Source organism: Sinocyclocheilus anshuiensis, unplaced genomic scaffold (assembly GCF_001515605.1).
Source record: "Sinocyclocheilus anshuiensis isolate Anshui unplaced genomic scaffold, SAMN03320099.WGS_v1.1 scaffold385, whole genome shotgun sequence".
Lineage (NCBI taxonomy): Eukaryota > Metazoa > Chordata > Actinopteri > Cypriniformes > Cyprinidae > Sinocyclocheilus > Sinocyclocheilus anshuiensis.
This window is the reverse complement of record NW_015539876.1, coordinates 972,186-998,576: the sequence shown is the minus strand read 5'-3', so window position 1 is coordinate 998,576 and position 26,391 is coordinate 972,186. Positions and strand designations below refer to the sequence as shown.

The 26,391-nt window shown below is 35.1% G+C and overlaps 1 protein-coding gene across 6 annotated transcripts in view; it reads left to right on the top strand.

Moving 5' to 3' along the window:
- Positions 1-26,391, top strand: part of LOC107685309 (neuronal growth regulator 1-like) — a 112,270-nt gene that overhangs the window by 36,877 nt on the left and 49,002 nt on the right. For 3 of the 6 annotated variants that reach the window (XM_016481858.1, XM_016481856.1, XM_016481860.1), the window contains exons 3-5: positions 273-398; positions 7,343-7,474; positions 23,824-23,944. In XM_016481858.1, coding sequence (XP_016337344.1) covers positions 273-398; positions 7,343-7,474; positions 23,824-23,944 — 379 coding nt within the window. The remainder of the gene's footprint in view (positions 1-272; positions 399-7,342; positions 7,475-23,823; positions 23,945-26,391) is intronic. The other 3 variants (XM_016481859.1, XM_016481857.1, XM_016481861.1) reach the window with 1 other exon arrangement.

Sequence of the window (26,391 nt, the reverse complement as noted above, 5' to 3'; positions counted from 1 at the left end):
GATCACAGGTACATCAGGTGTGGTCGTATGTAAATGGCTGTAATTCCTTAATAAAATGACAGATTTCCATGGAATTTGGCACACATTCTTAGAACATCATTCTAAAAACTAATGTTTCTGCTGTAACGATGAAAATGACTTTTGCGTTGGGTAGATCTGAAACTGTATGGGTGTTGTTGTTGTTGTTCACATACTTGACTTTCTAGATCCAAGCTTTCGGCATTGAGCTCATTTGCATCTTTGTGTATCTAACTGTTTGTTTTGTTTCACAGTTCCTCCCAAAATCTATGACATTTCATCGGACATTACGGTAAACGAAGGCAGCAATGTTTCACTCATCTGCTCAGCCAGTGGGAAACCAGAGCCCAAAATCTCTTGGAGACACATCTCCCCATCAGGTGAGTTCAAATCAGTTAAAATACATTACAATAAATTAGACAGAATATGAGATTGACTTTAAAACACAGTAGAAATGTCTTTCCAAGTTGTTCAGCATGTTGGAGTTTAGAGGCTCAGAAGATTATGGTGATGAAACTAGCATGTTTCTTTTTTAAAACCTCTATAAAGAATTGAGTTTAGGAAAAGGCTTTTAATCAATTATTGCTTCAATTTGCTGTTGTTCTCAGAAAGAATTCTTAGTTTAAGTCATCACTCTGCTGCAGGTTAAACAACATGTGAGGATACATCAACCTCATCTTTACCTTTCATAGTTTATATTTAGCTGTTAAAGCAAAAAAAAAAAAAAATAAAAAATTTGGCACATTTTCAAAGCGAATTGAAAATTCATTGCACAGAAGTATTTTTGAGTGCTTGTGAATTTTTATTGAAGTCAGCTTCACTTATCTTTGGACTGCCATATTTATTTATTTCTCCAGTGTATTTTGTGATTAAATTGCTTTTTGAGATTCTGATCAAAACAATTTGAAGCGTCATGAAACCACTACTCACCAAAGGTAGGATATTTCAAATTATAGAAACACTTAAAACCAGACGATAAGTGCATCAGTAATTTAAAATAAAAAGTCCTTAGACAACTGTCCTACATATGGTGAACTTTTACTTTTGGTCAACAGATTCAGTCTGGCCCAGATGTGACTGAAAGCCATTTGTCTGAACTATTCTTCTTCAGGCTAATTAACTTCTGTATGGGAAGAGAGGATGACAATGAGTAAGAGCCAGTGACAATAGAAACTTTTTTAAGATACTGCTGCCTCTGCCACTGAAGGATGTGATGTTCTGAAAATATTCATGTACAATTCTTACATTTTCACTGTGATATTGTCAAGGATTCACATGCTGACAGAGAGCAAAGTCAAAATGACACAAAAATATGTTTGAAACATATGGTTGTACGAGGCTACAAATGTGTGTGTGTGTGTGTGTGTGTTGCACGATATATCGTTTCAGCATCGATATCGCGATGTGCGCATCCGCGATAGTCACATCGCAGGATGTGCGATATTTAGTATAGGCTACTGATCGTTATATTTATACTGATTGTTTACTTTGCTCACACACAGACACGGTGTCTACACCGGACACGACAGCTGTACAGAGATACCCATTTTAAATAAATTTAGTAGCAGAGCTACTTCAAGGGATTTTCAGTGCTGGAAATCCATTTATCCTTTGTTGAAACTTCCACGTCGTCGCGGAGAGCGCAGGTCACGGTTGCTTAGCAACGGCAGACGCCATGAAAGCGCAAGCTCCCGAGCGCTTTGGAAAGAAGGAGAAAGCGGTGCGGCTGGCGTTTTCCATGCATTTTTAGGCCGTTTTAGGTGAACGGCCCCAAAGTCTGTCTACACTGGATGCGACAAAGCGACCTTTGCAAATCATTTGAACTTTGTGTCACAAAGCGATCGTTGCCCATCATTTGAACTTTGTGTCAGTATGTCATAAAGAGAACGCGGCATCAGTTTACTGTCGGGGATTTGTCGTGTCGCGCCACATCCAGTGTAGTCAGTCATACATCATCACTGATTATAATGGGTTCTATAGTATTTTGTCGTGTCGCACTGCTCGCATCCGGTGTAGAGAGTGAGAGCCACGCAGATGCAGGTGAACAATGAATTCTGTTCACTTCTGTGTCTATTTGTGCCTGAAATACTGTGCTCTGCAAGTATCCTTGTAAACGCAGTTGCTTATGGTTTAGGTGAAGGTAAACAACTTATATATATATTTTTTTTCCGATTACATTATTACATACCATCACATATAACAGTATTTGATGCACAAATGGCAGCACTGTGGTAATCGTCAGAGCTGTAATGACAGTAGCTCCTGGACTGTGATTTCCAGTAGTTCTTGAATGACCCTGGAGGAGGCTGAACCTGCAACCTAGATTTAATTGCTGAAACACTCTTAAGTGCAGTTGGCCTCATACGTTTCTTGTGTGTGTGTGTCATCAGACCTTTGACTTCTGTGCCTCTCATTATTGTTTAGAATATAGATTTTTCATCTATATAAATTGGGTAATTACTCTTAAAGACCTTTTAAAGACATTATGCAATTAAGACCTCTCAAAGACCTCTGACTTGTAATGATGAACAGACTTCAATCTGACACAAAGGTTTGGTCCCAAGAAGCATTTGTTGTAAATGGTAGTTGACTTGGCAGCTTGATCGCATTAGTATGCTCAAAGGGATAGTTCACCCCCCCCAAAAAAAATAAAAAAAATAAAAAATAAAATGATTTACTCACCCTCATGTCGCTCGAAACCCATAAGACTTTGGTTAATCTTTGAAACACAAATTAAGATATTTTTAATGAAACCTTATCGGTTTCTAAATCACATGTGGTAAACATAGAATAAAAAAAGCAAAATTAAATCTGTTCATCATATAAAGCAATCATATCTATTCACAAGACTTCACTGAAAGAAATTAATCTGTAAAATAACAACAACAACAAAAAAGTACTAGCAGCTCATTACCAGGACATTATGCATTCAAATGAATACAGTACATTGTGCCCTATTTTTGCAGATTTTTTAGAGTCTTGGATTAAACACTCGATTCTTATGGATTAATTTTACAATGCCTTTATAACCTCTTTGGATCTTTTAAGATTTGATTACCTGGACTTTCAATGAATAGACAGAAACCTCTCAGATTTCATTAAAAATAGCAAAATTTGTGTTTTGAAGATTAACCAAAGTCTTGCGGGTTTGGAAGGATATGAGGGTGAGTAAATGATGACAGAATTTTCAGATTTTAGTGTACAACATACAATATGGATGCACTGACATCATCTAAAAGGAAAACGTGTTTACAACTTTAGAAACATAATTTCACAGCGTGAATCCTTTATAATATAAATATATATTTGTATAGTCACATTTTACTATGATACAGTACAGAATGAAACTGATAAAATGTCAGATTGCATAAATGCATTAAGTAAATGTGATGCTGTTGAACTTATTTAATGTCATTGATTAAATACAATAAAATCAACCTATAAATTCCATGAATTCAGTAATTAATGATATGTTACTAAGCTGTTCATAAGCAAAATGCTTGTTTTAGTTGCTGTCAATAATGTATGCTTCAGTTTCTAAAACATGTGCTAGAACCACACATTACGTACGATCATGTTGGATTGTCTCGCAAGTAGGCAGCATGCTCTCTCACCGCTGTAGGTTTTAAATGAGAGCTAAAGAACTTTAAATGAAAAGTTCTTTGTCTAAGCTTTAAATCACACTCTTTTAACACTTTCAGTACTCAGGGCATTTAAAATTGCTTTACAAACATGATTTCAAATGCTGTAGACTAGATTAAGATAGATCCTAAAGTGAGCCTTATATAGAGACGTATTGAGGTTACAGGGCTGCCTCATGCTCTCTGTACAGCCTGGCCCAGCACGCTTGATCCCAAACATGCTTTCATAAGCTATTTCCATTGTGATTTAAGACCTCGGGATATAAGGAACTCTGACCTTTCAAATAGCTGACTATAACACTTCAGATTAGATTTTTTTCCCTTATATGATAAGGCTACAGAGAAGTGTTCAATTGTCCTTTGTCAATCCTTTGTTCATGCCTCTGCCTTCCGAAATTGTCTTTACTCTGGTTTATTGTTTCCTGAACAATAGCTCTGTACTCGGCGCTGACAGTCTGTCTAAACATCGCCAAATGGTTTCAATACAATGACCAGCTCTTAAAAAGTGCTTGGACCGATATTCAGCAATTGTTTTGGGGCACTTTGGGACAATGAGGAGGCTATCAGGGTTAAGGTGAGATACCGGGAATAGAAAAGTGGAGGAGGTTCAGGTGCATGTGCATTTTGTGTGCGAGATCGAGCGAGCGAGCATGTGTGGCGGTTGAATGATGGTTGATGGTTCATTGCTGACAACTCAATGAATGCCTGGGGGAAGCCTCTCATAATGCAACATTTGGGCTGCCGCAGTATTCTCTCACGGGTTAACGGAAGAGATATACAGAGAACTGCCACCATAGCCCATAATGTATTCTTCACCAGCGCTCATCATATCAGCAGCAGGCAGACCTCAAGGAAATGTACTTTGTACTCTCCACACAATGTGGGAAAGTGCTTACTGTGACTGCACTTAACACAGAGCAATGTGGAATCCTAGATTAACCTTGCTGTGATTTGGCTAATTTGGTTGGAGTGACATTTCCCAGTGGCTACGACGAGTCTGTCTTGAGCTTTTCAAATAACTCTTAACATGCACAATATGGGAGGCAGTCGAGATTGCGGATGATAAGGGGCAAGTTTACACTGAATACATTTCAGGCACGTAATCGGTGTCCCTTAAGCCTTTAAAATGCTCCAGTTTGTGTTTTTTTGGTTTATAGCAAACAAGTTGGTTGACATAACAAAGGTTGATTTCACAAAGGGATCCATTCTTTATTAAATGTCACTAAACCATGGTAATTTCCTCTTTTGGTATAATCAGTAAGATAAATGATGATTCATTGTGAAGCCTCTTTTAGGAAAAAGAAAATAAATCACTGACGTAAGGGAATTATGGAGTGAGTTAATCACTGATAAAGATCCCTCTGGTGTTTAGCTCGAGGAAGAAATATGGTAGGTTGTAGTCAATGTTTGTTAATTTTGTAAGTTTGCCTTTTACCTCTTACCTCGGAACAGTTGTTTTATTAATGTGATGATTGTCATTGCTATGATTTAAAATACAGTTTGCCTTGAAAAAGTATACACAAATAAATGTGTGTGGTTTTCATTTCATTAGGTGCAAAAGCTCAAACCAAGTGATATCTGTAAATAAATGGCTTTTCTCAGAAACTACACTTTTCTTGGCTATTTTTGTAATATTGTTTGACTAACTGGACTCAAGGTAATTTTTAGTAGATGGTTGAAGCCAGTTTTCTTCACGTTCACACAGGTGTTCTAGCACCTTGTTAAAATGATGTTATTTAAAAAAAGATATTGAGAAATGTTTTGCTTAAAGTATGCACGTTATTTTTATTTAAATATAAATGCCACTTGGTTTGGCATTTTGCAGTCTAATGCAATTGCATTTATACATTTTGGTGCCACTGTATATCAGAAGAGTGTTATTTTAGTATTTTGTTTTTATGTATTATTTTTCACTTTAGTTTTAGTCATTTTGTTATGTGGTTTTGTCATTTTTATTTTTTTTTTATTATTATTATATTTAGTTTATTTTTATTTTAGTAATTATATAACTTCAGCTTTAACTTGTTTTGTCATTTGCCAAGGCAACATTTCTGATTTTCATTTTTTTTCATCTAATATTTGTATTTTATACATTAACATTTTCATACCAAATACTTCCTAAGAAAAGCATGCAATATACTGCTTGGCTTAAATCTTATATTTGGTCTTTTGTCAAAGGCTGTTAGCTGTCATGTGAAACACCATGTAGTTTTAATGGTGGGGAAAAAAAGGTTATGGGTGAACAATCTCATACTATTCACTTCCTGATGTCCTTTTCATCTTTGTACAGGCAAATATGGGTGGTTTTGCATGAATATGTTTGATACAATTTATCCTATTTTACAGTCTTTGCCTCTATTAATTTGTAAAGCATTGGGAGCCAAATAGCACCTTGTCAGCTCAGATACACATCTTGATAACGCCAAAGAAAACTATTTTGTTCAATTGTTCAGTTTGTTACAGATGTAATTGTTTTCATGCAACACACACATATTTATGCAAATTACAAAAGGATTGAATAATCTTTGAGCTCTTGTGTTTCTATCAGTGTTGTAGCAGCTAGTCAGAATTATATTTGTGCAAGGATCAGACCAAAATTTAGGATTATGAGAGAAGTAATGATGTTTGATTTGTAAAAGAATCATTCTTTAAAGTCAGATTCTTTCAATGAATCAGTTGATCTAGTTTACAAAAACGATCTGAATTATTATTTCTTGACTCAGATTGATCTGGTTCTCAAGCTCAACTGGCTCAATAATCTGGTCTCAGCTGTTAACAACTCACTGGACAGAGATATCAGCAAATAACAACATAAATATCCATCTGTTTGTCATACAAATCTATCAGATGGCTTCAGAAGATTTCCAATATAGTGAGTAAACCATTTTTTTAAATATTTGCTTTTTTTTGTTTTGAACCTCCAATCCCTGTTTGTTCTTTGTAACTGCATGGTAAAATGCGGCCAGAAAATAATGCAGGTTTGGAACAACATAAGGGTGAGTACATGATGACAGAGTTTTCCTTTTTGGGTGAACTATCCCTTTAAATCTTTCTTAATGTCAGATCTTGAAGCTCTATGATGCTTTACAAAAGACTTGGTAAAAACACACCCCTCCTAAAGCTTTTCCATCCTCCTTTTTTTTTTTTTTTTGCATCGCTCTGCGTGCTTTTTTTATTCTGTGGGGGTTTTGCTGAGTCAGAGACTTCTCATCCGTATGCCAGGATTTACCTCTCTGTGCCATGAGAAAGATTCACTTCACTGTAAAGTGGGATATAAATAGGTTTCACTGAGGAATATTACAATAAGGTTGGATCCTGGTCTAGGTAACCTGGGGAGGTTTTCAGTCCAATAGAAGCGTGGCAGCCCCACGCTGTGCTATTGCCTCTCATTACTCAAGGAACTCAAGTCATATTTGTCATATTGGCACAGTTCTGATTTGCTCACAGTATTTGACGCCAACAATATTCTTCCCTGTGGGAATCAGGCTCACAGGGGAGTCTGCAAAAGCAATTATGTGCCTTAATAAAGCTTTTTTCAGTTCTCTGGGTGCACTTGGGCTTCTTTTCCTGGCTGTTGAGACTCAATGGTGTTTGTACCTTTAAGCATTTAGCCATTAATTAATACATGCCTGCAGAAGAACATTTCTGAAGGATTGTGCTTGTTTATTTTCTTATGTCCACAGCCAGGAAGTACGAAAGCGGGGAGTATTTAAATATCACAGGCATCACTCGGGATCAAGCAGGGGACTATGAGTGCGGTGCCGAAAACGACATTGCTTCACCCGACACCAAGACCGTGAGAGTCACAGTCAACTGTGAGTACCATGTACTGTACTTCTTCTTTTGTTTCTGCTTGTTTACTGTCAGACTTTGTAGAATCACCTGCACAATGACATTGAGTCTTTTTTTCCCTCTTACTGGAGATACCAGCTCTGTTCCATAACCTAGTGAGGCTGTCAACTGTCTACTGCATCCTAACTGAAATGGGACTTTAGAAGTGACCGATTTGAAAAGCTCTACATAGGCAGCAACTCCATGCATTATATAAATAGCAGTCTTCTTGGAAAGCACACAGGAAACTTGCCTCGCAGGTGATTTAAATAGAGTGTGGTGTTAGCATGTTGCTAAGCTAATAAAATGTGTTAAAATCAGTTTTAAATTACATTGAACTATTTTATCGATACTGAATTAAATATAAAGAGTTTTTATATAATAACTTTAAAGAGTAATTATATATTATATAATTATAATATTAATAATGTAATGTTATTTATTATTATATTGGTCATACTTTAGTTTAGGGACCAATTCTCACTATTAATTACTATGACTTTTGCCTCAATAAACTCCTAATATGCTGCTTATTAAATTTAAGTATGAGGTAGGATTAAGGTATGTAAAATATGGTAATGTAGAATGAGGCATTAATATGTGCTTTATAAGTACTAATAAACAGCCAATATGCATGCTAATAAGCAACTAATTAATAGTGAGAATTGGTCCTTAAAATAAAGTCTTACCATTATATTTATATTAATATAATTATAGTAATTATAGGTAATTATAGTTAACTGAAACTAAAACCATAAAAAACATTTTTGTTACTTGAAAAAAAAAAAGTATTAACGGAAATAAAATAAGATATTTAAAAAAAACTTTTTTTGCTGGTTGCCAACATTTCTCATTTTTATTAGTTTTTTTTTATTATTAACTTGATGTACTAAAATAACTTAAACTAAAACTGAAATCAAAATTAATAAAGACTATGTGGACACATAAAAAATTAAGACTACTTAAAGTACTTCAAATTACTAAAAATGACAAACCCACATAACAAAATTAAGTATATATCAAGTACTAAAATAACGCTAATTATATATAATTATATAACAAATTATTTTATAATTTATAATCCACATTTCTGTCATCCATCTTGTTTCAGCTCATTGCAGTACATTCTAGAATTGTTGTCTTCACAAAGAATACATGCAGTGCTGCTTTCGAATTTGGCCTTCCGTAGGCTGCTCACTAGATTTTGAAACAAAACTACAATCTTACTTCTATATCTCCAAGGTAGGCTGGGGTGGAAATTAGAATAGAATTCATGGTACTGGAGTTTCTTAATATTTAACGAGAGAATTCCCTTTTTTGTCTGGGATGGGATGATTAATTTTCAGTGAGGAATGGTCTCAGTGTTATACGGAGTCTTCTGTTATGCAGGTAATGAGTCTCTCAAAGTGTGAAAAGACAGTAATGAGCGCTCCAAGCATTAATGAATTATACTGACTTTACCCATCATGCTCATAGTGAGGATCTGCCTCCCACCAAATACAAGGGGAAGGACACTTGACAGTTTCTTTTCCTCCTCTTTTCTCTTTTAAGTAATTTTGTCTCATCTGCGGTCACAGGGATCATTAATCTCTTTGTCTCTGTATATACCATATGCTGAATCACAGCACAGCAAGAGCACATAAATCAGATAGGCCAACACTCACACCAGAATAAATGTGGCGTTCAGACCATCAAAAGTCAGCTCCCTTTACTATCATGCAAACACAGACTAATGGGCAGATAACCACTTGGAAATGTCAAGATTTGAGCGGGAATGGCTAGATGACAAGGATGAAGTCATAAGTCATATCACATCTCCTCCCCGTCGATTGTATTGACACTCTCTAATGAGGAGTGAATCTGAGAAGATAGAGGAACAGCTCAGTGCTGAGTCTGCTGAGCCGCAATTCTGCAGCTTAATGACCATTTTCAATGAGCAATCCATTTATTTTATAGCCACTATTTTTGCTCTATTCTGCATATGTTTGAGTATATCGGGTTGGATTAGGGGCGAGAGGTCAGGGTAAGACCTAAAATAAGTAGTTAAGTTCACCAAGGCTACATTTATTTGATGAAATATGATTTGATATAATTTGTAATCTGATGAAATGGCATTTTTACATGTAAAATTATATATATATATATATATATTTTTTTTTTTTTTTTAAGAGGTCTCTTAAACTCACCAAGGCTGCATTTATTTCATGAAATAATAATCTGATGAATATAGAAAAGACAGCAATATTGTGAAATATTATTAAAATAACAGTTTTCTATTTTTAATATATTTTAAAATGTAATTTATTCCTGTGATGACAAAGCTGAATTTTCAGCATCATTACTCCAGTCGTCAGTGTCACATGATCCTTCAGAAATCACCTAATTGAATGATTGGCTGTTTGGTTATTATCACTTATTACTGGTGCTCAATTATTAGTAATGATTGTTATTATCAATGTTAAACACAGTTTGTGCTGCTTAATATTTTTGTGGAAACCATAATACATCTTTTCAGGATTCTTTTTTTAATGAATGAACAGCATTTATATGAAATTTAAAATAAATCTTTTGTAACAGTATAAATGTCTTTTCTGTCACTTTTGATCAATTTAATGCATCCTTGCTGAATAAAAGTGCTAATTTTAGTATTTTTTTAATATTACCCTAAACATTTGAATTATTGTGTATTACAGTTTCCTCAAAAAACATGAAGCAGCACAACTATTTTCAACATTTGATGGTAATAAGAAAAGTTTTCCATCAGCCAGTCAGCATTGTCATGACATTTTCCTGTGGCTCTGAAGTGATTAGTCATATCGCATTTACACAAGCGGATGGCTTTCTCCAGGTGTTATAGACCACCCAGAACCGGTTGATTCACAGTGATTTACAGTGACATCTGATGGAAGCAGTAACAGCAGATCCTGTTCCCTTCGCAACATTCTGTTGTAGAGCAGAAAAAAGGGATAGACATAATCCAAATGTATCAATCAAAGCACTTTTACCCACTACAGCTGGGTAAAAAATTAGCTGGAATGGAGGTGCCAATGCTGGATTTAGAAGATAAGTGTTATCTCATCATTATGTCTCAAAATAAAAGTGAGAAGGATGCAAGAGGACTACTCTGCCAGTGCCCATTGCCTTGCGTAAAGAAATCCTCGATGTGAAATGTGCAGAGCTAATAGGATTTTATTCAACCATTTTGACAGTCCAAAAAAAAAAATTCCCTGCGTTATATTGTAGTAATATATCTTGTACTGTATTTCAGGATATTACCAATGTAATGTGGTGGTTATGATTTCATTGCGTTTTTCAAGTAGTATTATTCTGAGTTTGGGTTGCTAATTAATTTCAAACAGGCTAGTTGTAAATAAAGTCTTTCACAAAATCGTGTAAAAATCATGTAAAATTTTGCATGGGCAGAACTATTAATGATGTGACATCCGCAACATTTTCTTTGTATTTGTAGTTTTATTAGCCTTACACGAATGCAGATACTGTGACTCGACTCTGACATTTCAAGGGTAATCAGCGTAATTAAATACACGCTAAAATAATCCGGTTTGAAAATAATTACAGCTTTTAGGTATGTGCAGAACTGACCTTCAAGTTAATTGCAGATTATGGCCACTAATTGAAATAAACTAATTTATTTGATGAAAACTAATTCTGTGCATGTGTTTTAATGCATTTAGCGCATGTATGTGTAAGTCGTAACTTTATTAAAGCCACAAGGACTTGCGCCAGTTACTGCAGTGCTTTTTTTATTTATCTCTTTATTTAGTTTATTTATTTATTCTAAATAAATTGTAGAAGACTGTGAATAGGACATTTTTCGCTTTTCAGGTATTTATACCATAATAATTTCTAAATGAAGACCTACAGGTAAAATAATAGCCCAACGGACCCATGTGTGACAAACACCTTGAATCATTTACTGTTATTGTTGCTACTCGTTCCCTAGTGAGTCCTTAGATAGTCTTCTGTCAGCATTCTGTGAAAGTCATGTAGATCACTCAGCTAACTGAAATAGTGTTAACACTTTAAATGCACATTATGTCCTCCAGTTTATAACCTTCATATGTAACCTCCATTCATGCAAAAAAAAATTTTTGTTCCGGTTGGTGTGCAGCGATTGTATCTCTGGGTAAGCATGCTAATTCCTAACATGCTGAAATTTGGCCTTTCGTAAACATTACCCAGACCTGGTGCTCAGTTCCAGCCAAATCAAACATTTAGAGAAAATAAAATGAAAAAAGCATTTGGCATACCGGTGTTGTGCAGCACTGAGAGTTGAATTGAGAATGTCGACTTCAATGCTCTGCCATGACGCTTTAGGCTTGACGTCAACTAGTCGCTGGTCCTATAGAGGGCGCACAGGATAATACATTTTTGAAGGACTTCCACATTTATGCTTCGTTTCCAAACAGTTAAAATTACAAATAAATGCATACTCTGAAAGCGCTCCACAAGACATGTGATTATATTACTGGATGCTCGAAATTAAACAGGAGAATGCACGTTTTAAACAGCTTATTGTACAGGTAAGTTAATCGCCGTTCTAATCTAATGCGCTGCTGCACTGTAATGCACACACATTACAGACAGTAGCTCGCACATCACGCACACATCGCGAGCACACAGAATCATTCAGCACGTAAATGTATTGTCAACACTGTTCTGTGATTTCTCAATAAAATAGCTTAGAAACTGAAAGGTTCAAGCATATATTTCTTAATAACTAAATCCCACAGCTTCACTGCTAGTAGAAAGACGCCGCCAGGTAGAATTAATTCACACACGCAATCGCTCTCAATGCATTCATATGAATATAATCTTTAACTGTGCTACTTTATCTGTATCTGACTTAGAACGAGCAGAAATCTGTGAGAAATATAACGACTTAAAGACAAAAGAACTGATAAAAAAAAGCTGTTATAGGAGCAACAGCCATGTGGGCAGCGCTGTGTCATATGCCATAGCTGTGCACAAGGTGTTTATCACAGCTCCAGACTTATTTGTTCATTAATGACGTCATCAGCGAATAGTCGACTTCGACTAGACTTTCATCACATAAAAGTCGACTTTAAAAAATCAGAAGTCGTTCAACCCCTAATATATATATATATAGATATATATAGAAAATTATATTCATATTAATACAGTAATACAGTATATATATTTTCCAACTCATAAATTGAAAAGTAATTCATTTTTGCTCAGTCCTGCATATAATTATACAATTTACCATGACTTTGCAACTCGTGCATTTTAAATCTACACTGTTCTGATGTCACATTAGATGTCATGAAGCTCAATTTGTCTTGTCTGTTATGACTATATGCCAAAGCGTTTTTATTTTCCTGTTGGAATTCGCAACAGATGTTTAGTTTTAAGTTCCACGTTGATACATGCGCTGCCTCTAAAGACATCAAGGAAAAGAAATATATAAATAAGACAGATTAGGGGATGTCACATAGCTCACAGATGTTAGAATATTTATGCAAAATGCAATTGGTAGAGCTTCGAAGCGGCAATGTAGTGCCTTTGCTTCATATGTCATTTTGTCAAGACACATTTTGAGCCAATGTGTCCTGGAACAACCACTTTGTTCTGCAAATTACAAAGAAAGACATCGTCTGTTTACATTCAGATTTCACCTTTCTTTAAACCTCCCAGTGGTTTATAAAGGAATTAGTAGTCAGAGAGGGATTGGTGTTATTGTGTTGCATAAGAGGTTGATTTAAGCCCTATTGCTGCACGAATGATTAGTAAAATATTCATCTTTAATGGATGTTTAATCTTGAGCTGCAGGTCATGTCTTTTTATGCACTTTTGTTTTTGTTTTGTACATTTTAAACATGATGCTATACATTAAATCTCCTGGTCTGATAAACATCATATATATACTGACTATATATATGTATATGTAGCAAATGGCTGCAATATAACAAAGAGTGAAAAATTGAAGGGGGTCTGAATACTTTCCGTACCCACTGTATATATATATATATATATATAAGCAAATTGGAATTGTGTAATTTGTGTGGCATTAGCGGTAATGAACCAAATTGCAAAAATAACAGCAGGTTCCTGAATGCTCCCCCGTCTGCCATTGGTTGACCAAATAGATAGCCCTGCTCCAAACTCACACGATTGGTTGAGGATATGCAGACAAACCATCTCCATTCATTGTAATTGCATGAAAAACAGCCATCAAGTCTATAGGTTATATATTTTCAGTAATGTGGCAGAACTTGTAATTGTCCATGTCTTAAATTGATGCGTTTCCACGGCGGTTTCCTGTTATTGTCCTAATGAGGCCAAGAGACCACTTCTGCACACTGTGTAGACATAGTCAGTGACTAAGAGGTTATACTGCAGCTTAAACTTCAACTTTAATTTGAGGTTATTTAAACAATCTGTGAACAATGTCACAATTAATGTCCCTTTTTCATGCATTCTTTCCATTTTAAATTGGCTGTTCAGCCAGTTGTTTTTGGCCAAGTGTGTTTTGTTGCATTATTTTTTGTTTGTTTGTTTGTTTGTTTGTTGCACAAGAAAGCTGTCAGAAAGTCGTGAGTTAATTTTAGGCATCTGCATTCGAGTCTATTGCTGGAGTTTCTCAACATGAGGACCAAAGACATGTCAGTTCTGATAAAGCATGTTGTCATTAAGCCGAGAAGCAGAATAAACTGATCAGAGGCAAAGCCGGTATGTCCAAATCACCTGCTTGAAAAACACAGAACACGGAAAAAATAAGTGCTTGTGATCTAAAGAATAGCACCCTATTTGTGAGACATGGCTCTGTGCTATGCCCCAGGCATGTACGGCTAATTCTGTCTCCCTTGACTTTAGTGATGTGATTGCTTATTAATCTAATATGAGCTGTAATGAAGATGAATGCTGCTAATGACCAAGGAGTTTTTCAGAGCCCAGTAGACGAATAGTCTTGACCAACCAAGTCATTCCCTTGCTTAATCCAATTGAGCCTGCTTTTCACTCACTGAAGACAATTGAACATGCCTTTCAAATGCCCAAAACAAATTTCAGTCACTAACTGAATGCTTGGGGATTTTACTATACTAAGTATGCAATAAGGTGACTTCACATAGGGGTTTTATTTATTGTAGTTACCTAAAACCATAAAAAATGTTACTTAACATTAAAATAAATGTTAACTGCAATAAAATATATTTTAAAAAATAACTTGTTTTATTTCAGCTAGTTGACAAGACAACATTTCTCATTTTTATTTAAATTAACGATGTACTTGAAATAAATAAAACAAAACTAAAATAAAAAGTAATGTAATAAAATAAAATAAAAAAAACTAATAAAAATGACAAAAAAGTATTAAAATTACTAAAACTTTAACTAAAATGAAAATGGAAAATATAAAAATAAAAACAAATTAAAAATATTAATAAAAACTATATCTCAACGATACTAAAACAACACTGCACTTGTGATTTTGATTTATTCACTTTCTTTTGGTTTGTATATTAGCATAATGCAGTTGTATATATTACATTGTAATTTCCATTCTCTGTGCTTTTTTCTCGCTTTCACAGCTATTATTGTCTGAACACTGTATATTTAAAAAGTCAAGGCGTAATCAGGGTTGTCCTGATTTGTTTTGACCTTATTTGTGGTATTTGTAAATGCAATTAAAGACTTTATGCTGTTATTGGCTTGACATTTTGCTCTAATGATTATATCCATGAACGGACACATGCATTTATGATTTGACATATTCGTATCACTGAAAGAATTTTCAACTTGTACAGCTGTATTCATTGGGTTATGCAGTACATTGCAGCCAACCAAGCATATGTTAAAAGCAAGGCCCGATTTTATGGAACATTATGATTTATCAGAAATGCACTGTTACTTGGCACAGTCCAATAGTGACCCATCATTTCTGTATGATTTGAAGTGTGACTGAAATTGTGGAAGGTTTCCCAGTCAAGAAATGGCAAGTGTAGATTTGTGAAAATTCCTGAACGTTGTAAAGCAATGAAAGGGCCTCTTTGTCTGCAAGACAGGATAAGAAGGATATGGGGGAGGCCTTTGGATGGCATTCAGTGTCATTTTACTTCAGTAGAATCCTACCTTAAATACTAGCCAGAAGAAGTCAATCTCAACAGTTGTCCAGGGCTTACAATAGGCTTTTGAAATCAATGAATGACATTACCTCTGTTCCAAAACCTACTGAACTGCCTGCTGCCTACATAGGCAGCAATTGATTTCAATCGAGTTGCTATTGCTAAGCTAACGGTACAACACTATAATAAGCAAAAAAACACAAATTTTGAGTAAAATAATCTACACTCTTTTAATTTTTATTTCATTTTTATAATGTACTGCTTATACTGTAAAAAAAAAATGTTGGCAAGCTGTAAATAAAACAAGTATGTTACAATAAAATACAATTCAACAATGTTACAAGAAAATACAATTCAATTCAAAAACTTCAAAATTTCACATTTAATCTTGGTGCTCTTTTTTAATGCCTATTTTTCAGGTCTAAGGTCTAAGTCTCATGGTTCCATATTTGACCATTTTGTGATAGAAGTAATATTATGACAGAAATGTATAAATTTGTGACAGGGAAATGCATAAAAATAACAAACAAAATCTCACAGGAACCAACATTTTTGTGATATGAACTTCAAATTTGAAACATAACTTAGTTTGACAAATTGATTTTATGGCAATTTTATATTCCAAAATATTTTGTAAAAAAAATTAATGAAAAATATATATTTTTTAAAAATATTTTATATTAGTTAAGAGGTTATTTCAGTGTGTTACTTGCATTTTTTTATATTAGTTAAGAGGTTATTTCAGTGTTACTTGCGTTTTTTTTTTTCTTTGCAGTTTCTACACCATTTTTTTTCCTGTGTAGTTCTCAATAGCCACAAACTAAAGGTCTGTCTTTAATGTAGTTCTGGCGTGCACTAGATACACATATTGCTTTGTCCTTCAACATTTGCTGTGATGTAAATGTCGGTTTTGAAACTAGAAATTAAAAGTAATGAAAGGCCTCAATGATTGAACCACTCGCCCCCCAAAACTGCAAACTATGTACCTCTGACGCACATAATAACTGAAGACCATAATGCATTTCCATAGATGACTCTATGAATTATGCCCCTTTGATATTATAAGACTTCACAGACAAATAACGGCTTGTTTCGAGTGCCCATCTTCACTGCACTGTACAATATGGCTCCTATTCTTCAGCATAATAGGCTAAAAGCCAATTTGTCTATTTACATAGATGTGTGACACTGTGGTTAATGATTTAATTCAACTCAATACTTTTCTCCACAGTGCATATTCTCTGTGGGACATACAAAGCCCGTGTTCCCTTAGCATGAGTGTTATTTATAAGGATTGGATGTGTTAGAGAAAGAACATGATGTTATTCTTGAATTTTAAATGGAAACTTAACGAATTAATAAATCTTGGCTGCTAAACCTAGTGCTGGCGAAAAGAATAGGACAATGAGGTGGAGACAGCAATTGAAGCAGTCTCTCTGTTTATAAGCTGATAAGTCATGGACTGATGAGTCCATTCCTTAATTGTGAAGAAAACTCATTTTAGCCTCTGGCTGAAGAGGTGGGTTATTAATTGATCTTGTAATTAAAATAACATGTTATACTTGTTAGGAGGATAAAGGTGCAAGACTATATAATCATCCCTTCCTCCAAAGCGTCATGTGATAAATTAATTATTGTTGGTTTGGAGATGTGCCAGTTAGTCATTCTGTACATCCACCTGACACCAACATCAGTGAGCTTTAAAGTCAGACATGCTGTGATGTTATGAAACTTATTAAGAGGAAAAATAATAAACTGGATTAGCATGCAGTTTCAGTTCAACCCACTAACCTCTGGCTTCAGTGTGATAATAGAAAATCCTATTTAACTTGATTTAACTGGTGCTCCTATTCAATTTTTTCCCCTTGAAAGATCAGGTTATACCAAGCCTAGATTTATACCAACAATAAAAATATCATTCAATAGCAGTCTATTTTGAATTAGTCAACCTGCGTTTTTGTATGTGTCAAATCTGTGCATGAAAGACGAATCACAAAGGCGTTGAACCCTTGGGAACCTTATCTGGCATATATTGACGTATTCACTGATTTTCGAGGTGCTATGTTCACAGGTTTTCTAAAACATAATCTCTGCCTTGTCATTTTAATTTGCGTTTGTGATCAAGCCGCAACTGGCAAATTTGTCAAACAGTAAGCCCCGCAGCATCCATTTTTCATGCCAACGTTGCTATTTTCAGACCCTCCCATCTGGTACGAGCTTAGAAACTCACCAATGATTTACAGTTGCACGCTTTTGTTATGAAGCCTGTAAATGACTGGGATTGTAGGGCTTTCGTGGTTTTTACACCACGATTTTACATTAACCGATGCTGGTGTGTGATTGCTATAATGAGATGATGATATAACTCTAATGTATCTAATTGAATCTTAGAAGCTGTGCATATGGGTTTAATAGGGATTTTTCTTCACTCATTGTGCATATTATTACATTAGGACTTATGCTCTCTTAACACAAATGTCTAACTGTGTGTAGTTCACCCAAAAATGTATATCCTGTCATCATTTACTTACCCTCATGTCGTTACAAACCTTCATGTGTGACATATAATGAACATATAATGAATCGATGGGGTCCAAATTAAACAATATGATCGGGCCATGTTGACTTTTTATTCTATTGATAGTTGTTCTTCAAAATATCATCTTTTTTGTTATGCAGAAGAAAGTAAGTCATACAGGTGTGGAACAATATGAGTGAGAGTAAATGTTGACAAAATTTTCATTTTTGGGTGAACTGTCCCTTTAATCCTTGATAAATAATCTGCTTTATTTATTATAAACTGCACTTTGTGAATGATTTTGTTGTGTGTGCTGTGCTGGTTCTTGTTATGAAAACTGAAAGTGTTTTTTGTTCAAAATCAGTCAGGTGAGAATTTTTGTCATCAGTTCAGAATTCAAGCATTGTTTATTTTATTTTATTTTTTGCCAAAATAATTTTTTTAAAGATGTATCCAAAGACTAGCGATACATTGACTTCTGTTCTGCTTTAAAATATATTTTGATGTTTGAAATTGGATGACTTGCATATATTCTGTCCCTCCGGACCTTTTATCACTGCAGTATATGTGCTCAAATGATTTTAATTAATGTGAAAAGTTGTGGTTGCAGTTGTGGCTAATACTTTGTTTTCGTCCCTGGGTAGTTCTTGCTAATGCAGCTTTATAATGAACTGGATCATCCCTCAGTGAGGACAGATGCAGTGGTTTGTTAGATAGGAGAAGTTAGCTGTGTGGATATATATCAGAGCCAGCTTCTCTTGTGCTATTAGGCATCCTGCCAAGGCATGCCAATAGCTTACAATACAGCACAAATCTCAGTGATGAATGACACAGACAGATACATACCATATCTCATCCTCAGCAGATTTCAGCCGCTCTCAAATCTCTTGTTTTTATGTGCAAAACACATAAGCTGAATTAACTTGAAATCCACTTGTGTAACCTCCAATATGGAGGTGTTTTTGCAGATTTGAAGCATATACGCACATATAACAGATGCATAGATGCTTTTAGTAAATGCACACTTGGATTCTCTCACATTGGATCTATATGCAGAGAATTTTCTGGTTCTGCTTCTGAATGCCGTATTATAGCATCCAAATCCATTTAAAGCAAGCTCACACTGATTAATGGACCAGAGAAGGTGTGAAATATTTAAACTGCATTCCAACTGAAATGTCAGGTAGTGTGGCAAATGTTTGAAGTGAACAGGGCTAGATATTCGGTTTTCTGTTAAAGGGGTCATATGACGTTGCTAAAAAAGAACATTATTTTGTGTATTTGGTGTAATGAAATGTGTTTATGCGGTTTAGGGTTCAAAAAACACATTATTTTCCACATACTGTACATTATTGTTTCTCCTCTATGCCCCGCCTTTCTGAAACGCGTCGATTTTTACAAAGCTCATCGTTCTGAAAAGCGAGGTGTACGCTGATTGGCCAGCTATCCAGTGCGTTGTGATTGGCCGAATACCTCAAGCGTGTTGCATCGCACCGCACCGCGTAAACATAAAACCATGTCTGCATTTGTGATTGGAGAAACGACAAACAACGAGCTCTACTCAACACTGCTCAAAACTCGCATTTGAATCGTCAGTGGCAAATTCTTTAAATATGAAAACGTACTTACAGACTGTGAGTCAGCATTATTTGTCAGAACACTGGCATTGTAGGCTACTCTCCCAGGAAACAGTCCTCCTCCTCCGTAAAATGCGTTGCACACTAGGGTTGTGACAGTGAGGATATTTTCACACCGGTTAATCGACGTGTGACAACACCTATAATACCGGTATCACCGTGGGGGCAGGGGCGTTTCCTCTTTTCCTCGCTTTCCTTCGCTTTTAAATAGCTTGCAAAAGCGGCGTGCGCATTTTACGTTCACTTTCAAATTAGCGGTAATTCGGCATCAATTGCTTGAATGCAACAACAAAATAAAACATCAAACTAACTTTAGCCTATATATAAAACATAGAACTTTTATTAACAAAATGAATAAAAATACACCATGCTATAGGGCAGGCTATGCCTAATATAAAATAACAAATAACTTACATAAAGTTTAAATAGGTAGCCTATACAAAACTGGAAATAAGTAAACATGTATAATATATAACCAAATAAATAAGAAACGTAGAAAGTTTATTAGCAAAACGAATAAGAATGTTTGGAGGCATGGCATACACCTTGATGTCAAATAAAATAAATAAATGACACCAAGTTTAAATAAAGTAAAAATCAGCAAACAATGTGGAACCAATTAAATAAGAAACGGATGTTTAAAAAAACTTCCAAAATCACCTTAGATAAACGGCAAAAGTCAACAGGCTTTTCAAAATCCCAAATACTGCTAAATAGGCGCTTTTGCATTTCCTTTCGAAACTAAATCATCCGCGATCGTCTTGTCTGTCTCACCCCACTCTTCATGTCAGTCAGCTCGACTCACTCTCCTCACTGGATAAATGAAATCTGATCTGTGATGATGCGACTGTCGTTCGTCACGCTGCATTGAGCAGCCACATTCAGTTTTTAACTGTAGTGTCTGTTCTTTTACTGAACTAAATAAAATCAAAACGACGGTGGGGGTCAGTGCCGCGGTGGGCAAGTGACGTAACCGGTGTTGTGGCTTAACAACAGTATCACCGTCAGCACCGTCTATCGCGGCAAGCCTATTGCACACATCTGAATATTTGGTTTGAACTGTTAGTTAGTCTTTGCAACTTTAGGGATCTTATCTATTCACGAACAGCTTGTAATACTCCAAAGAGAAAGGAAAACTTGAAATCGCATCATATGACCCCTTTAAAAGGCTGAACTTGGCACCACAAATCCGAACGCTTTCATATCACCTGACGCCTGATTTGAATTTCCAAAATCTTTTTCTCTGCAGAAACTGACGGATCCAAATATGTGTTCGCATGTATTTTAAATTGCTTTTGACACCTGATGTCAAGTTATAGAGCATGATTGTAAATGAAGAATGTATTGACTTATTTGAATCATCAGCATGGGGATCTGTGAATAATTGAATGCCATTATCATCTTGATGCATTATGGTGTGTGGATCCTGTGTGCCCTGTGTCCTTTAGTCAACATGGAATCAAACTATAACTTATTTACTTTAATTATTATACTTGCATTAAATTCACTTTATTATATTTTGTGTCTTGTAATTCAATACAGTTCTCATTATGTTTTATACATATACAGTATATATATATATTTTTTTTTTTTATGATTTATTCCTGTGGTGGCAAAGATTAATTTTCAGCAATTGTTACAGTCTTCAGTGTCACATGATGCTGATTTGGTGCTCAATAAACATTTCTTATTATTATCAATGTCAAAAGCTTTTTTTTTTTTTTTTTTGGTAGTCGTGATATTCAGAAGTTTGAGGTAAGTAAGGTTAATGTGGGGGGGGGGGCTAAAGTTAATAAAATTCATAATAATTGTATTCAGTAAGGATGCAGCACAACTGTTTTCAACATTAAAAATAAGAAATGTTTCCACTCATTTGTAATTGTAACAAAATTAACCAAATACCAAATAACATTGTTTTAGCAAACTTTATATCATGTGCCCACTTTCACAATCTAACCCCACCCTTCCTCTTTTCTCATGTTTCACTCATACTCACTGACATTTGACAGATTACTGAAGTAAAATGGATTGCGAACAGCAGTTCACTTTGATTTTAAATTCTCTGCAATCTCAGCCTTGTCCTTTCTGCACCCATATATTATAGGCTCAGCAGTCATTTGTCCTCGCCTTTGTCATCAGCAATGTGTTCCTTTAATCTCTTATTTTATGTTATCCTTAAATCTTATGCTATCTGTGATGCTCAGGTTATGTAATGCTCCCTAGGCATTTTCATGGGCTGATGCCTGTACTGTAAATGCATGATCCAGCCAAAGCACAAGATTCATCCGTTGCCACTTTTTTAGATCAGACAGACTTCTCTTCCAACATATGCCAAAACTCTGCATTCAAGCTGTGTTGATGTGTCGCACTGCTATTTTCATACCTTCCCAGGAGATTGTGCAGAGAAGAAATGATGAGCAGCTCAATATCACAGAACAAAATTTCTCAACACAGTGATTACTATGATGGATATCCATATTCTTTATACACGGTTCTCACAGTCTTGGAAAACATTTTGATTTCTAGGAGTAAAAAGAGTCATGGAAATTTCTTTAGTGAAGATAATTATTATTTAATTCAAGTGATTGGTATCTGACATGCAAACTGGGTAATCCATAGCAAAATCCATTTTTTTTTTCTAATCTCAGTGACTAATGTTTCTCCCTCACATTGAGTCATTTAACTAGAAAAATTGTGAGATTTTTTTACTCACACTTACTGTTAGATGCTTTGATTTTCAAATGCTGCAAATTATTCCTGATACGTGAAATGAGAGAAACTCTCACTTTCGTGTAGAGTGTGGTGAAGCTCATGCCTTCACATTTGTTAAATGATTTAACATATCTACGTGACGTAACTATGGAGCCCAAAGTCTGAGAACATCATTCTTAAAAATCCCTTACTGTTACTGTTACTGTTACTGTTACTGTTCTCACCACAATAGTGGAAATTCCTTTTCAGCCCTCAGATAACATGAAACGTATTACAGTGAAGGCCTGGAGAACTTCATACCTTCAACTGTGGGGTTATAGAAGAGAATGTCAAAAATTCATTCAGGAAAAAATAGTCTGAACACAGACCTCAATAACTTGCAGGTGATTTTCAAAGAACGAGTTGCCTGGAATATAAATGTCCCCCACTCAAATTCAGACATGGCAAGTAATTTAACGCTAGCTAGAAAGACATAAGTGGATCACCTGCTTGAAGGGAGTTATTTTCAGATTTTTTTATATTGTGTTCAACTTAGTATTCTGTACAGGCCTGCTTTATTTGTGTGTATATTAAGTATGGTGTTATTTCTTTCATAGCCTTTTTCTATATGTCATTTTGTATTTGAACACATGCCATTCTAGTAGCTTACTCTGTTTGCTCCTGCTATAAGAAATAATATACAATGAAGATTTATGTATGATGAATTTCTTTTTTCTATTGAGAGCGGATTGTTGCTACTTGACTAGCTGGAAAATAAAAATTCGCCCTGTAGTTAAAGCTCTCTCTCTGACACACTAGAGGGATTTACACTGCATTTGTGAACATGAAAGGGCCCTCATTTTACATGCACATATTCAGAGAACCTTCCTCAGTTCCCCAGCCTTTGAACAGCCATTAAACAATTTATCACTGAGCAGTTCATTTCATTTCTCCAACCCTTGGGATGAATGTTATTTCTCAGCATTACATCCATAGGATTTACACGTGTTGACCACTCTGAATCTTGCTGCTAATTTATTTCTGCCTCTTTCACACCACTGTAAATGAAAACTTTTTCCGGCTCGGTGCGTTAGTTTATATACACTCTCAGAAAAAAAGGTACAAAAGCTGTCACTGGGGTGGTACCATTTCAAAAGGCACACCTTTGTACCTAAAGAGTCCATATTGGTACCTTAAAGATACATATAAGTACCTAAAGTGTACATATTAGTACCTAAAAGGTACAAAAGTGTACCTTTTGAAAAGGTACCGCCCCAAGTACAGCTTTTGTACCTTTTTTTCTGAGAGTGTATGAGTTTGCTTATTATGTGTGTCCGCTCCTCCCCTAAATCACGTTGGTTTATATTTTCTTTCTGTAGTTCCTCCAGCAATCCATGAGATGAGAAGTCACGGGGTCCGACCCGGTCAGATTGCCCTGCTGAGATGTGAGGCAGCAGCAGTCCCCTCTCCAGTCTTTGAGTGGTACAAGGGAGAGAAAAGGTAAAACCAAGAGTGATAGATGATAAAAGCCTTCATTTCATTAGCTTAGCTGTACAGTGATAATTTATCATACATTATGCATGTTAAGTGAGTTTATTTATGATTCAGAATGCTCACCACAGAGAAGGTTAATGTCGGTCGAGGCTGCTTTTTGTGGCAAGTGTGTCTGCGTAAAAAGATGAAATATTTTGATCAGTATTCATTTGCAGTCACTACTTCTGTTGGATCCACAGAATAATTACAGTACAATCAAACTGTACAGCACTTTTTGAGAATTTTGCCTAAGGTTTAATCGCTGAACGTTGATCTAAAGCTGTATTACAGTCTTTAGTAGTATTAGTTTAATAGCTATGGATCTGCAGCTTATCAAATATTACAAAGTGTCTTATTGAAGAGACTTAATTTCGAAAGATAGTGACTCTTGGCACAGCATAAGCTCATGAAAATCACTTTTGCAACTTAACCATCATTTTGCAACCATGGTGGGGGCGGGGGGGGTTCACTTTTAGTACCTAAAAAGGGCTAAAATTGTGAATTTCTAGAAGGAAATACTAGTGTTGGCAAGGCAGTGAAGGAATAGTTTTAGGGCTGCTTCGGTTTTGTGGAAAGGAAATGTCAAATCAGATCCATCTTTAACTCTGCCATTGTCATGGCACTCAGTACGCTTCTAGCTTTCTGTCAACTGTGCACAAGTATCAGCACATAATGTGGCTTTCACTTTTTGCAGTGTAAAGTTGGCCACAGATGGTTAAGTAGATGTAAGAGAGATAAGACCAATCACAATTCAATATGCAAATGAATGCAAGAAAGAATGCCAATATGCAAATATTCATCACTGTCAACACAATGAAAAACACTGGCTCACCGCTGGTTGTTCCAATTTATTGACATCGTTTCAACCTCTTTCTGGGGCTGTCAGTGTTTTTTGGGTTTTAGTTTTTTTTTTTGTCATTTTCTGTGAACATTAATTTGTGGCTGTACACCAGCATTTTTTCTAGATGTGTATATATTATTTTTAGGTTTCTACATTTCTAATATTAACATTCTATCACTATGTCAGTGGGAGATTTTCAGAATTTAATAAAAAATTGAATTAAGTATTTATACTTTTTTTAGCACACTTAAGGCTGGCATTACAGACATAATTTTGTATAGAGTCTTGATGAATAAATCACTGTAGATTAAAAAAAACTGTTAAAGACATTTGATTATGTTTTAAAATTAATGAAATGTTATGGAATGTGATAAAATGAGAAACTAAATCAGAGGTATACTCAAGTCTATTTCTAAACTCAAGTCCATTTTTATACAGTTACATTAAAGTAGAAACACGTACAAACCTATGTACAGTATGTTAGGAAGATCTGTCTTACTATCTTACCCCTGCATTTTAATTGTGTGTTTGTATAACCTCATCACTAGTACAGAGCATTCCAAGTCTTCGCACCAATCAGCGTTGACTCAAGTAGTGGTTCTTGAATTTAAATACCAAATTACCCCATTACCCGTCATTTACCCACTCTTGCTGAGTACGATCTGAATCAGCAGTTCACACTGTGCTAATTGTAATTATAGGCTTCACTCAATTTATTCAAATTGCAAAGGAGGCTTATTGACATTGGGTCTGTACTCTGCTTAATCTAAGGCTTTACATTGAACATTGTTGCTAAACTGTCTGTTTTACTGTATTTGTCTGAATGACTCAATGCTGAACTAACAGCAGGAAACAATAGTGAAAAAAGAAACTGTTGGAGTAATATTAAAGAAACAGACAGGAATTATGCAAAATCATGAACTAGTTTTGTTTTTATAAGATAAAATAATCATGAACAATGATAATCGTGTATTTTTCATAAAGCTACATTTATGTGCATTTAGGGCTGGGCGATATAGCTAAAAAATGTATCAACGATATAATGTTTCATATCGTTCGGTATCGATAATTATTGACATTTTTAATAACCTTTTTTAAAACAGAGCAATAGAAAAAAAAATTTAAATTTAACCACTGTATTTTTAAACTAACCCAATTTATTGAGACAAACAACAAATATTTTTGTTTTAACAGTCAAACACACAATAAAAATTAAACAAATATCTAATTTCTAATGTTTTATATGCAGATTAAATAGGTTTTAAGGAAACTTTTGTCTTGTCTCCCGAGGCCACAGGAGGGTGCAATGAGCAAAATAATGCAGTACATTTAAATTGTAAACACAAGGAAATAAGTCTATAAAAAAATGTGCATTACGTCTACATTAACTCATATAAATCAAATATAATTTTGTAAATTGCATAAACAATTATGAACAAAACAGCATCATGTATTTATGCATTGCTTAATCCAAAGAGCCGAAGTGCCATTCACGCAGATTGCATTTAAAAACATAAGAGACGCAGTGAAAAGGAATAAACCTCCACAAATTCGCAACGTGTTTTCTAAAAGT